The following is a 14873-nucleotide window of genomic DNA, read 5'->3' on the forward strand; positions in this document are numbered from 1 at the left end:
GGTGGAATGTCCATCACTGCTCCTGTCCATTAATTCTCCAAGACCATAGCTTTACAGCAGGTTGTATGTGGTGTCCCAGCAGTGGATCTTCATTAACATGGATTTTTTGATAAATTCACAATTCTGATCCAATTCAGCAAATGCTCAGGTTGAAAGTTGTTTTGGCAAATTTTTGGATCGTCTACATCTTTTATATTTTGTATATACTTACTGCAACTGAGTTTACAATTATACAACTTTATTTTTATCTCTTTAAATATAACACACACATGCACACAAACTGTACATATGCATTATATATGTGTGCAGTATACACACAGTACAGTGATCCCTCGCTGTATCGTGCTTCTACTTTCGCGGCTTCACTCCACCACGGATTTTACACGTAAGCATATCTAAAAATATATATCACGGATTTTTGCAGACAATAGGTCTTTTAATTTCTGGTACATGCTTCCTCAGTTGGTTTGCCCAGTTGATTTCATACAAGGGACGCTATTGGCGGATGGCTGAGAAGCTACCCAATCAGAGCACATATTACGTATTAAATAAAACTCCTCAATGATATACAATATTCTTCCTGTGTAGTGCTTTGCATACTTAAAAGCTCTAATAGCACATATTGATTTTTGATTGTTTGCTTTTCTCTGTATCTCTCACTCTCTCTGACATTCTCTGCTCCTGATGGAGGGGTTGTGAGCAGAGGGGCTGTTCGCACAGAGGCTGTTTGTCTAGAGGATACGGACGCTCCTCTAAAAAATGCTGAAAGACTACCTTCGCATTGCTTCCTTCCTTGTGGCTGCTTTGCCGGGGCGATGCTTCGCATACTTAAAAGCACCTATTGATTTTTGATCGTTTGTTTTTCTCTCTCTCTCTCTCTTTGAAATTCTCTGCTTCTGACGCGCACTCCTTTGAAGAGGAAGATATGTTTGCATTCTTTTAATTGTGAGACGGAACTGTCATCTCTGTCTTGTCATGGAGCACAGTTTAAACTTTTGCAAAAGAGACAAATGTTTGTTTGCAGTGTTTTAAAGTCCCTGTCTCTACAACCTCCTGTGTTTCTGTGCAAATCTGTGACCCATGACAATATAAAAATAACAATATAAACGTATGGTTTTTACTTTGCGGATTTTCACCTTTCGCGGGGGGTTCTGGAATGCAACCCCCGCGACCGAGGAGGGATTACTGTAATACTTTCTTTAGTGCTCAATATACATTTCTAGAATGTGGCTCACTAACAAACAGCACTAGATACGGTTATTATACCATATTTTATTAGATGTGTGAAAATACAAATAAATGAATTTATATGCAGCAATGGATGAAAATACAAAGCAGCAATAATGATATTTAAAATGACAGTTAAGCCTGTATGTTTATCTACAACCCTGGCTTGGTGATGATGTAGACAACAAGCACATTTCTCTCCCTGAGCAGTTCTTGGTAGCAGGATATCATTTCAAAAATACTTTGCTTTGCCTTAAAGGTCTACTCATAGTTTGGCCGTTATCTACAACCTGGATCAAGATTTGTGAGACTGCGCTGATACATTTCTATAGTATCCTCCCTCAATGGCATTTCCTCTTCTGCATTAAGAGGCTGTTATTTTGTTTGCATCTTTTTTTAATTACTCTTCTCATAGAACTTGCAAAGAAACTCCCTCATCAACTGGACACTTACCAGCTTTCAATCGCCTTAAGACTTCCATTTCACAGACAAGGAAATTGTTTCCTTTGCATCTTTGTCCCTGTTTATATCATTACCTCCAGTGTCCATATTATGTCCAGGTAGAAATCGAATCAACAGGACTCGCCACATGTGCACTGCACTCTTGTGTATGATTTTGGGCTTCGTGATCACTCATCTTATCAGTGCACCACAGCTCTTTATCTGTAGGTAGAATGGAAGTTGCCTGCCTGTAATGACCCAACACCTAAAGGTGAAAAGAAGAGAACGCCACGCTGGCACAGAGAATTTGAGTGTTTTAGCATGATGGGAAGAATGACACAAACTTACGAAGGAGATAGGCAGCTGGACTGCATGCACGCTATAGCTACCACTTTGTACATGTTTTACAGCTGCACAGTTGTCAGGGCCAGCCACCCTCTTAGGGCTTACCTGTCTGTTGCCACCACTCTAAATGATCCCTTTGTTTTATTTTTTTAACCCGGCCTATCCGATTATTTTATGTGAATAGAAAATGTACTTGCACACGCACTTATTACTGGTATGGTTACATGCATGGTTACTAACTGTTTCTGACCATCTCTGAATATGATCTCCATGATCTCATTATAATCTGATCACCAGTACATTTACATCTGGTGTTAAATGTGGTTAAGTGCTATTTAATCATGATCAGTTCACTAAAAATGTATGTTAATGCAAGGTATATAAGGGTATTAGATGCATTAATATCACTTGCAGACATATGAGTAAAACCCAATATATACAGCAGCTGCGCACATATCTGTATTCTGCATAGAACTAAAATGAATATTAATGATGATGCAGTAATGGCTTTGGGAATTACTGAGCACAAGCAGTATAATTAAACAGCATTAAAAGGCATATTGCTGTGTTTTACAAAAACATGTTGCTTCCTTTGTCTCCAGGGTCCTTAACTGCAACTGAGTTTTGCAGCCCATCCTGTGACCGAAAGCAGCCAATTGCAATTGTTGATAGAGAGATTTATAACAAGTACAAGTAACTAAACCGCATCTAAGAAAGTTGCATTCACTACATTTTTGGCACGCAGACTTATTTTGCTAAACTGGAAGAATCCTAACTCTCCTCTTAAGTCAGTGGGAAACCGATGTTTTATACCATTTGAAATAGGAAAAAATCAAACATTCAGTTAGAGGATGTGTACAGATTTTTTTCAAAACCTGGGAGGAACTAATCAATATTTTAGAATAAGCGCATAAGGCATTGAGGAAGCAATTATCTCCGCATTTCTTTTTCTTAGGTATGTTTACAAGCCTCAAGTTTTATCCCATTGGCCATGCTCTCTCTCTTCGACTTGTTTTCAATCCTATTTTTTTTTTTATAAAAATGGATCTATTTGTAAGGAATGATTACAATACAATTAATAAAAATTTTTAAAAAAAGTAAAACTATTTTTGAATTTTAAATGTGTATACAGACAAAGCCAAAAGTCACAATTCAGGATTTTTTCCTTGGCTTGTTTTCTTTATGCCTTAGATCTTTCATAATGTTGCAACAATCAGACGGTTTATACTAACTGCCAGGTGTTATAAAAAGGAATTGTTGGCAGATTCGACCCACAACTGCTGAACAAGCACCTGCAACAAAGAGGCTTACATCATAGCTGGTATTTTGCCTACCAATATTAGGCAGAGTTAGCAATGGAGGAAGGAGGAAATGCTTACAGGACAAAAGCTGTTCATTTTGTAGTGCATTCCACTGTTAGATTTATAACACATCAGAAAAGGTAAAACAAATGCATGGTTAGTAACTATCTGTTTATTTGTATAGTATGTGGGGTTTGGTGACATTTAAAACCAAGATCGTCACTCAATTGCCATTGTTCCGATATTTAGACTTGCTAAAAAATTAACTGATTTAATACCATGCTCTTTATTGTATGACAGGTGTAAAGTGATTTCCAGAGTAATTCTGCCTAAATCAGGTCTCAATATCTCTTTCAGTATTTCTACAATTCATTAATACAATTATAAAAATCATACCTAGCAATATCTCAAAATGTATTGTAGATCTTTAAGTCTCAGTATGAAAATGATTTAAAAAAATGTAATAGTTTTTGGGAGACCCAATATATTAAAATAGAAGATCCAAACTTCAGGCTGACTGGCAGTTCTGTTTAAGCTACAGCTTAGTTATTTGACAATCTAAGTAGTGATTTATGGTGTAAAAGAAAAAAGCCCATATCTAAAAATGTTGATCAATTTATTATTTTAGATAGCTACCACTAAGAACAATGCAAGATATAAGACAACCAAAAATAAACTCCATAAACATTTTTTCTAGAAGGAACATTTGACATTAAGTATCCTAGATGTTTCCAGAAGTGAAAATGTTCTATCACATTTAATAACAAAGGCTCCCAATAATGCAGGGTGTTGCTTATCTGAAACTTTACAGAGAATTAAAACGTCAGTGGCTCAATTAAGTAGCAAATGAAATTAAGTCTTTGATCAAATTAAATATTTTCATCACTTGCTTTCTCTGTCAAACTCTGGAGAAGTAGATTTATTCTCAAATAATAAATGTTTAGCTTATGTGTTTGTTTAGCCAGATAGCTGATGAAATGTTTGAAAAACTCCTACACTGAACATCTATAGCCCTCAATCTGGAAAGTCATAGCCTACAATGCTATAAACATGCTGCACTTCATCCATTAGTACTTGTTTTGCAATGAAAGCAAGGCTGACCTAAGCTCTGATTATTCTCCTTGTGCCACCTTCGTTTCTATCAGTAAGCTCTCAGAACATGCAAGTAAAAAAGACAAAGCAATTCAGCCCTCCTGTAATGTAAAATTACACATCGACTCAGCTTCTAAGAAACAGTAAAGAATTACAAGTCAATCAGTTACCATACATCACATTTCCAAGAGGAAGGAGGAGGTTTAATTTGTTGTCAGTAGTTTGTCATGTAGAACTTGAGAGCCTTTTACTTTACACAGCTCCGAGATGTTGACAGCAGACACAACTAAATTCCAATGTAAATAGTATGATTGGGTACATGTCCGTTTGCTAGCTGTCATTCCTACACAAGTATGATTCTGCTTTTCTTCAAATTTAAAGTCAAAATGGATACATGTGGAACTGTTGTTGTCTTGGCTGACAGGCACAGTTATCAGTTACATTTTGGTTATTGCATGGACAAAACAAAACAAATTGACTATGATGTAAAAAATATAAAGACGTACAAAATACAAGTTCTCACATTCAACGTTAAGAATTAAAGGGCATTTTGAAAAGACACTAGGGCATGATGTTGATTAATTTAGTATACATTTTGCTTGAAGCGAAAAAAACATGAAAAGAACTGCAAAAAAAACATCTACTTTCACCGGGCTTACCTCTTCTGATTACAAAAGAGATGCAAGTTTTCATATTCAAAAAAACAACAATAATGCCTTCTAAAAGCCAACAAGGCAAGGGCCACAAAAAGGCAAAGAAATGGTGCAGTAGATCCTGGATTTTCCTTATTTTTTTGTCTACAGTACAGAGATCTTCAAAAACTTGTATGACCTTCCTTTTACTGTACATGCTTTTCCCAGCTAAGCCATTCATCTCCATTGTCAAACCCCATAGCCATGTAATTGTAGCATGTTCATGCTTATCTAAGATCTATACGAAATGTGTAGTATTTACCAAATGAACTAAGATTCAAAAACATAAATTAGAAGCAAAAAAAAAAAAAAGTTAATTACTATAACAAATAAATGACTATGTAAGCTGATGCAGAAAATGGCACATATACATCCACTCTAGATGTGCTGCATGAAGCAAAATGAAAAGAGATGCATCTGTACGAAACTCCAAAATAGGTTCTTGTCTTTTGAGACAGGAATGTAGAGGATGCAGCGAGTGGCATGATGTGCAGTGGTTAGTGCTACTGTATCATGAACCCAGTGTTCAAACCTTGTGCTTTGCATCATTACCTATGTGGAGCTTGAATGGTTTTTTCTATAAGAGTATTCCTGTTTTCCTCCCTCTTCCCTAAAGACATGCATGTTAAGTTAACTGCCAAGTCTAAATTTAGCAATTTAAAATGACAAACAGCAAGGTTATTTTTCAAAAATCTGTGTTCACATATTAAAGATGACAGGTTCAGAATTACCCAACCTACACTTTAAAAAAACTAATTATATATATATATATATATATATATATATATATATACACTTTTTACTAGAGCACAAAGACATCCAACATTTTTTTACCTGACCACAAAGGCAATGGTCTATGGTCATGAGCTATGGGTAGTGACCGAAAGAACGAGATCGCGAATACAAGCGGCTGAAATGAGTTTCCTCCGCAGGGTGTCTGGGCTTTCCCTTAAAGACAGGGTGAGAAGCTCAGTCATCCGGGAGGGGCTCAGAGTAGAGCTGCTGCTCCTCCGCATCGAGAGGAGTCAGATGAGGTGGCTCGGGCATCTGATCAGGATGCCTCCTGGACGCCTCCCTGGTGAGGTGTTCCGGCACGTCCAACCGGGAGGAGGCCCCGGGGAAGACCCAGGACACGCTGGAGGGACTATGTCTCCCAGCTGGCCTGGGAACGCCTTTGGATTCTCCCGGAAGAGCTGGAAGAAGTGGCCGGGGAGAGGGAAGTCTGGGCCTCTCTGCTTAAGCTGCTGCCCCCACGACCCGACCTCGGATAAGCGGAAGAGGATGGATGGATGGATGGACAAAGGCTTCTAACATTTTGTGTTCTCATTTATTTAACAATATTGTGTGACACTTATCAGGCTGGTGGTCTCAATAAACTCCTAATAATTTGTCATATTGAGGTTCCATAGGTTACTGGAACACCACAGCCTGTTTTTAATTTGGTGCTCTCTACATAGACACTAGGTTTTCTTTGCACAGTAAGTAAAAGTGAAGACTATTTGCCTTAGAAGTGTTTCAGAGTCCTTTATTGTTGGTAAGACTTTACTGTGAGTACCCACCCCATCTTGAGCATACAGTATACTAACTGCATATGGAATCTAAAGCTTTAATGAGATGTAAGCAATCTACTGTACTTGTATGTTTAGGTCCCAGTTTGTCATGGCCTGATGAAATGGTAATAGTCTTGAAACACATCAGCCTTGCAGGTGAATATTAATAGATACAAGTTTCAATCATGGATACTATGGCTTCATTAATTTTGGGCATTTTTTTTATTTAATCCAAATGAAGCTGAGGACAATTTTTCCAGAATGATGAATGCCTTTGTGGGGGGCAAAATATGTTTGACTTTGTGCCTATGTAAAAAATGTATTTTTAAAAAGTGGAGGTTGGGTAATTGTGAACCTGCATTGATTAATAAGTGATCACAGATTTTTGAAAAATGACACTGCTGTTATTTGTTTTGAATTTGAATATAATTGCAGCTGGTTTGGTAAAATTAGATTTTTTTTTTTTTTTTAAATAAAGTGTAAATGTCTATACTTGAGTGTAAGCGTGTGTGAATGTGTGGGCACTGCAATGGACTGGGGCCATGTTCCACCTTTGTGTCACTCCTTGTGTCTACTAGTGCCCACAACTCAGAATTGTACGTAATGAGTTTAAGTATAGTGTATATGTATTTATGTATGTACTGTAGGTGATGTAATATTAACCCAATATCTACAGCATTTACTTGCCAAACAAAAGACATTTGCTTACCAGCTAAGGCCTTTATGCGGGAGCGCTCAAACAGCCTGGCAGAGCTGTTTTCATTATCCCAATCATCTGCATCCCAGCGGTTATTCACTTCACTGTAAGGCTGTTGGATCTCCATGTGTTCGTACTCAGCGGCAACCGATGTCATACTGACCCTTACAAGCTGTTCCTCGTCATCCGCTTCCTTTCATGAAATCCTGAAGAAACAGAAAAATAAGGAAGAATGTGCTTAGGCAATGGGTGGCTTTACCTCTAGCAGTCAGTGACTTATATGGTGTACTTTTTATTATGATGGATCTGCATTTTTTATTTTTTACCAAGTTGATTATCCATCCATCCATTTTCTAACCCGCTGAATCCGAATACAGGGTCACGGGGGTCTGCTGGAGCCAATCCCAGCCAACACAGGGCACAAGGCAGGAACCAATCCTGGGCAGGGTGCCAACCCACCGCAGGACACACACAAACACACCCAGCACACACTAGGGCCAATTTAGAATCACCAATCCACCTAACCTGCATGTCTTACCTTTATTTAAATTATTAACTAACTTGACAAAAATCTCTTAAATGTTTTAATCAATGGGTATATTTGGCCATTATTACAGATTAACAGTTCACCTTTTTACCAAAGGCTTCAGAATCCTCCACAAAGCATCTTGTGTTTGGATTCAAACCATAAAGCTGGACATAATCCTATACTACACGTTTGGATAACCTACAAATTTTAACGCTCTGTGCCAAAATCTTAAGGTAGTTTTCATAAATGTGGCTCATTAGCAATTCCCTCCTGTACGTATGTTCTTTAACCACACACAAACACATGTTAAAAAAAGAGAAGAATAAAGTACAATAGAATCGAACAGCATATGCTATACTGGACAGGCGTTTGGGACTCTGGGAATGTAACATCTGCTTATTTATTTTTCACACCCACTCAATTCCATGCATGATCATGAAGGGCTTGCGGCCTGTTCAGACAGCAACAGTTGCTGGGCAGTAAGACATCACACTTAAATTAGCTTGCAGTGTGTACTGTCGAGAGCGGTGGACTTTAAACCGCATGGTTGCCAGGCGAGTGTAGATTAGTGGACAAATGCAGTTCAAGCAGCATATTTCTTTCTAGGTTTCATCTGAAGTGAAAAAGTACATCCATTGCACTGAAGACACAAGATCATATTATATACATGTTTAGGAGTTTAGACACAACAGTTACTCAAAAAAAAAAAACAATAGCTCTGTTAATTTTAAATTTAACGTTTGGATCCTGTCTTCCTCAATAGCATTTATTCAGCTATCTGAAATAGTTTTATTAAATTGCTACATGTTATAACATACCAAACTGATAAAACAGTAGAGCCAATTACTGTACTGTGTATCACCCACTTGTCAGAGTGATCAATGAAGCACTTCAGTCTTGATGACTTGTAACATTGACACTATTCTCATTTAACAGCAGACATTTTTGCCACCACATGAACAGCAGCTTACTCTCGTCAGATTAACATTGAAAGGGGCTCTATGAACAGCTGCTCTAGTGAAGACCGGCGCTCATTAAGAGCCCGTTTGAAGGCAGTTAACATAAACGCATTGAATTCCGTCACCATGTAGCACCACCTGTTCAGAATGTCTCCGCACTCAGGGGGGCTCAGCATCTTTACTTCTTCATTTAATACAGTGAATTCATAGTGCCACCTATTGGCAAAAACATAGAAACACTCAATGATCAATGTCTGCAATATTAAAAGAGTGGTACACAAGTAGTCTGGAAAGTTATTGAAAAATACGTAACAAAAATAAATATATAAACAAAAAGAATAAAGAGGCCATGCAATTAAAATGATTACTTAACAACTGGATAAAATGTGTATTTTACAGGCTATTCATAATATTGTAGCAGGAAACTTGGAAAAATGTTTTTTTTTTATTCTCTCGAGTTTTCATTAGGTCACTAATCTAATATATGGTATTTCCCAGTTTTGATAGTCCCAATCCTTCCCTTATGTTGATTACCCCCAATAAACAGCAAATTAGGAAGCAGCAAGCCGAAAGAAAATATCCAAGTCTGCTCTGTTGTTGAAAAATGAGAGCTATACCCAAGAAAGGCAGCCACATTTTATAGAATAAATTAGACAGTTCATTTTTATCAGTTTCACAAACAGTAAAGCCATTATAAAGGATTTAAAAATGTGTCCTTCATTTCAGAAAGAAATTTTCTTTCACTTGTTTCTAAAAAGAAACCTTTTAAAAGATAAGACATTGGCAAGTACTGTACAATGACGGTCCATCCTGAAATTGTCCCGTTTATTTTGTGTTGAGCTGCTTAATTAAAGTGAAGATTTAAAGTGGATGTAAATGTAATTTCTTAACTGCATTCTCCTTTGTTATATGACAGGTGGTCTCCATGAAATATCAATAACAGTGTTCAGTTTTTTTTTTCTTTTTTAACTGGCAGACAAGAATCGTTACACCATTTTAGATTTGTGTATGTATTCACTTGTGACAAATTAAAAAAAAAAAATTTGTGGCATGTAACATGATGGAAGTAATTATCCTCGTATTTATATATAATTTATCTAGAATTTCAACTTCAGTATTGAAATACTCTGTTAGGCATTCTGATGCCTCCTGGTGGACTGATTTATATTGCTTAATTCGTTTGATCACATATTCCTCAAACAATGCTTTGGATGTAGAGAAAAACTACCCTACTTGAAGCCAACACCCTTGAGCCTTCAGTTAGCCTTTAGGGTCCTGCTCTCCCTTTTGGCAGAGGATCAGGCAACCCATCCAAAATGCTGGGTCCACTGCCCTCTAGTTATACTTGGGAAACACAGGGAATGGCACCCCAGCTTTTGTCAGCACTCCACTCACTTACAGATGGTGAGCAGTGGCCAATTGCCCTTGCCAGTGTGTACGTTGTCCAAGAGCTCATGACTGTATTCCTGGTACTGACCGTACTCCCCTTGATACTAAATACCAATACATGGATTCGGAGTGTATTACTATATGTTCGAGCAGATGCAAACACTTTTTTGAAGCTGTTTTCAATCACATGAGAGATGCCAAATGCAGCAGTGTAGTATTACAGGTTTCTGTGGGTAAAGTTTAAAAGGGTGCCTTACACACGTCATAAAAACACAATTTACAAAGAAGTGTGAAGAATCAATATAATTAACATAAGGTCACACAAAAGTGTATGTGATTATCTAAAGTGAGATTCTATTCTAGATTAGTGAGTTCTCTATGATTTCAGACAATACAACACTGCAAAGATTCACAAAGAAATCCTACTAAACATACTATACAGATGTTATTCAGGTTTACAAGTGTTTTACTTCAAAGGGTGGATATATGTTGGCATGTCTGTCAGGCTGCATTACTGAGATGAAGTTTTACAAATGAAATAACATTCAGACAGCCAGACTGAGATTGATTGATTGATTGATTGATTGAGATAGATAGATAGATAGATAGATAGACTTTATTAATCCCAAGGGGAAATTCACATAATCCAGCAGCAGTATACGGATACAAAGAAACAATATTAAATTAAATAGTAATAAAAATGAAAAGAATTAAAATAAAATTAATGTTCGCATTTACTCCCCCATCATTCACTCCATTCTGTGCAAGAAGCTACTTCCTTCACTTTGTATTAATTGACGAACAGTTAAAGGTCAAAGCTTTTCCAGAAATGGCAAATATGCATTTTAATAAAAATAGCTACCCAGTAATATTCTCAGTAATGATGTATCTAGAAAAAAAAAAAATCAAACCATGCTTCGCAGTACTTATAAAGTCTAACAGTAGAGGGCTTTGTCGATTCATAAATCTGAATGTGAACCTCAAGAGGGCACTGTATGCACAAAGTAGACATTGCCCAGGTGTGCGAGATTGTGTATCATGCTTATTTACATTTATTGTATATACATTACAATCACATATATAAATACATATACACACAATCACTATTTTGATTAATGAGAATTAAGTGAATGCGTAATAATTAAAGATTTATTGCAAGGATTGTTATTTGCAAAAAGTGACAACACATTTAAAATAAATTCATACTTTTTAACCAGCCTAATGCATTCAATTCATCATCCCTCTGGCTCAGGCTCTAAGTTGGTGATTCATTCATTATTTCACTAATTTTTGAGACCCACGTCTTCTATATACAGGGCTAGAAGACTGAGGGGGGCTGACTACTGGTTCTTAGCATCAAACGTAAGGCAGAAACCAAACACTGAGGTGGGGTGCTAGTCAATTACACTGCACACCCGCAATCACTTGCACAGCATACAACAATTTACAGTCACTAATCAACCAACCTCCAGGAAACCCGAGTACCTATAGGAAACTAACACAAAAAATGGACATTGAAATCCAGACCTCTGGAATTGTGAGGCTCCATAGTTTATCATGGCAGAAAATTCCATCCATCCATCCATTATCCAACCCACTATATCCTAACTACAGGGTCACGGGGGTCTGCTGGAGCCAATCCCAGCCAACACAGAGCGCAAGACAGGAAACAAACCCCAAGCAGGGCGCCAGCCCACCGCAGTGGCAGAAAATTAACAAACAAAAATAAAATACAGTATTATTTATATAAAGCGCAGTGCATTGGCATGAGAATAAGGCAAGAGCTACTTTCTGCCATACACGAAAACAACTATTCCAGTGTGATGCATATTTTGGAGAATATAAAACATCTTTTAAAGTAAGCCTAGCACAGAGCAAGTTGCTCATCCCTTTCCTGGGTAACAGATATTATATTGCCAAGAAAAGAATCTTTTCTCCCTTCAAGATCAAAAAGTGCATAACAGATATTATGTAATCACTAGGCTGACTTTTATGTTGACCACTTCTTAAGGCAATTCAATATGTAGATCAATTTGGTATTTTATACAAACTCATTAATTTGGTTATATTGCATTTGAGCGGTGTTACTTTAATACTCGTAGTTTCTGTTATTTTGTGATGAAATTTAAACTTATTTTCTATATTGAGGTCGCCCTTTTGAACCCTCCTGATATTTACTACGTGGTGAAGCATTTGTACTCCATCAACATTAATTATTTCCAGAGACATAATTTTGTCTATTTTTTCCAGCCCATCGTACACAAAAGCAAGGGAACGATGGGAGCACCAGAACTCTGCTCACATCATGTCGCTTCATACCGCAAGCTGCAAGTAGTAAGTCTGTGATAAGCAGAATACCGCTACGCTTTCCACTCACGGGACAGAAGGACAATCCCGACCGCTTTTATATAGTAAGAAAGAAGAAGAAGATATCGCACAGTCTGGAGTAGAAAATCATCTTTACCTGGAAAACGAAACTACAAATCCCATCGCATTGCAAAATGGACGGGCGTGTGAAACTCTGCGCCTGCGTAGCACTCACGGGACGGAAGGACAATCCCGACCGCTTTTATATAGAAGGATGTTTAAAGGAAGCCCAAAGAAATAATATTTAAAAGTGTAACATTTGTAACAAACAAAAGAAAGACACCCACTGAAGTATACACAGAGTTGAGGAAATCCTCCAGGATTTGCTTAACATTTTTTCAGAAAGCAGGTCTCTGTGACGGGATTTGCTGAACACACAGCACTGGTAAGCTTTCTTAATGACAACCAGTTCAATAACTTTAATGGCTCAGTTAAGCATTGCTTGATGACTTCAGCAAAAGCTTTGTGCAAAGACAACTTGCACTTTAAACATTCTGTGTCAGTACTGTAGTGGGAAAATGATTTCATCTTAAAAGACTGTGTGGTCATATCTAAAAAGCTACATGTTGTTCTTTTCTGGACTCCACTTACTGTTTGATGCTTTATGTGCGGCAAACACACTTTAGTTATTACTGTCCTTGTTGAATTCTGCAGCATATTTTTTACTATCCTTAATGAACACATCCATCAATGGTCCGTCATAGCACACAGTCACTCACTCATAAACCCTTCATTTATGTGGTCAACTAAACCCAGCACACAGTTTTCTGAGGAAATTTACAGTTCCCAGAGCAAACATCCAGGAACACTGGAAACACTGTCAGTGACTAGTCTGACTTCCACTCCATTCTCCTGGTATAGTTCCAATGCAACGTTAACCACTGTACTACCATGCCATCCCACATTACAAATTCATAACATTTTTAAACCCACAATCGAGTGAGAGTTGTTTAGCACAAACCATATTAACAGCATCCATTATCCTAGACAGACCACCAGTGCATCACAGGACCCACTCGTGCACACAACCACCACAATACTTACGCTGAGAAAATTAAGTGGCAACTCAATTTTAGAAACAACTAGGGTACCCTGAGAGAGGGGAAAAAAAAAAAAAACATGGGGAGAACATGCAGAATCCGCACAGATGAAGCCCAGGCACAGGATTCAAACTCCGTATGCTGTATCCCTAAGGCAGTAGTGCTAATTATGGTGCCACTATATACTACCTTGCTGCCCAGAATTTAAGCTTCCTACATTTTCTGTATTCTACAAAAAAAAGGAGCATTGTACAATATGTGAAGAAATGCAATTATTCTAATCACAATGGTTAAACATTTTATCGCTGCAGTGTGATTGTAAAAATTGAGTTGTATTTATTTAATAGATAGCATATGATTCCACTACCTTGTAATAAATAAAGTAGATTCACAAAATGAAAGAACAAATGGATCAACCTTAGATTAATTCGATAATATGCATGGTAACAAGCCGGAGTGTTAAATGCTTCTGTTACACACACAGGTTCAGAGCCATGGGTACAAATTGCAAACCTGTCACAAACTGACAGTATGGCATTTTCTTTTTCTCTCTGCATCTAAATGGGTATTCCCATGGCTTGTCAACATTTTCTCCCACATCTTAAAGACATGGAGGTTTTGTCGACTGCTCAATGTATAATGGACTGGTATATGTGTGTGTCTTCTCCCATATATTGTGAGTTCTTACCTTGTACCTACTGCTGCTGCTAGGGTAGGCCACAATCCAATAACAAGGTGTTGGAATAAGTGGAGATGGCTCTTTAATATTTTTTGCTCTCATTTAAAAGATTGTATTGGTGAAAGTACTTATGGCTATAACATTATTCATGTTTCCTCAGTTTTAGGAGGTACCACGTTAGTAAGAGAAAGCTACAAAAACTGTGTGAAAGGAAGTCCACTCCCGCACAAGCGTAAACAGCGCCGAACACTCAGCAGTCCCATTCTCTTTTTAAGCATACAGGAAGAACACAAGCCAAGTACGTGCAGCTGGAGCCTCTAGAGATTTCCTCACCTTATGACCAAGACTTATAAACTCAATGTATTTTCCAACTAGTCTACTATTATTCCTGCATTCAACACACCTGGGAACCCTTGGTATCTCTAGGTGGTGTCCTGGGATGAGATGCATCTTTTTTCATATTCACATCCCATTGTTAAGAGACAGAACCCCAGTTGAAACCTGAGTGAACCACAAAATGGCAGCTGTCAGAAAGAGCCCTAGGCCTACACAAATGATTAAGACA

General features: G+C 37.7%; 1 protein-coding gene across 1 annotated transcript in view; it reads right to left on the reverse strand.

Annotated features, from left to right (window-relative positions):
* Positions 1–14873, reverse strand: part of sptbn1 (spectrin, beta, non-erythrocytic 1) — a 262319-nt gene that overhangs the window by 154978 nt on the left and 92468 nt on the right. The window contains exon 2 of the mRNA XM_039738921.1: positions 7358–7551. Within this exon, the coding sequence (XP_039594855.1) occupies positions 7358–7502 (145 nt within the window). The 5' untranslated portion in view covers positions 7503–7551. The remainder of the gene's footprint in view (positions 1–7357; positions 7552–14873) is intronic.

This window comes from Polypterus senegalus, chromosome 16, assembly GCF_016835505.1.
Source record: "Polypterus senegalus isolate Bchr_013 chromosome 16, ASM1683550v1, whole genome shotgun sequence".
Lineage (NCBI taxonomy): Eukaryota > Metazoa > Chordata > Cladistia > Polypteriformes > Polypteridae > Polypterus > Polypterus senegalus.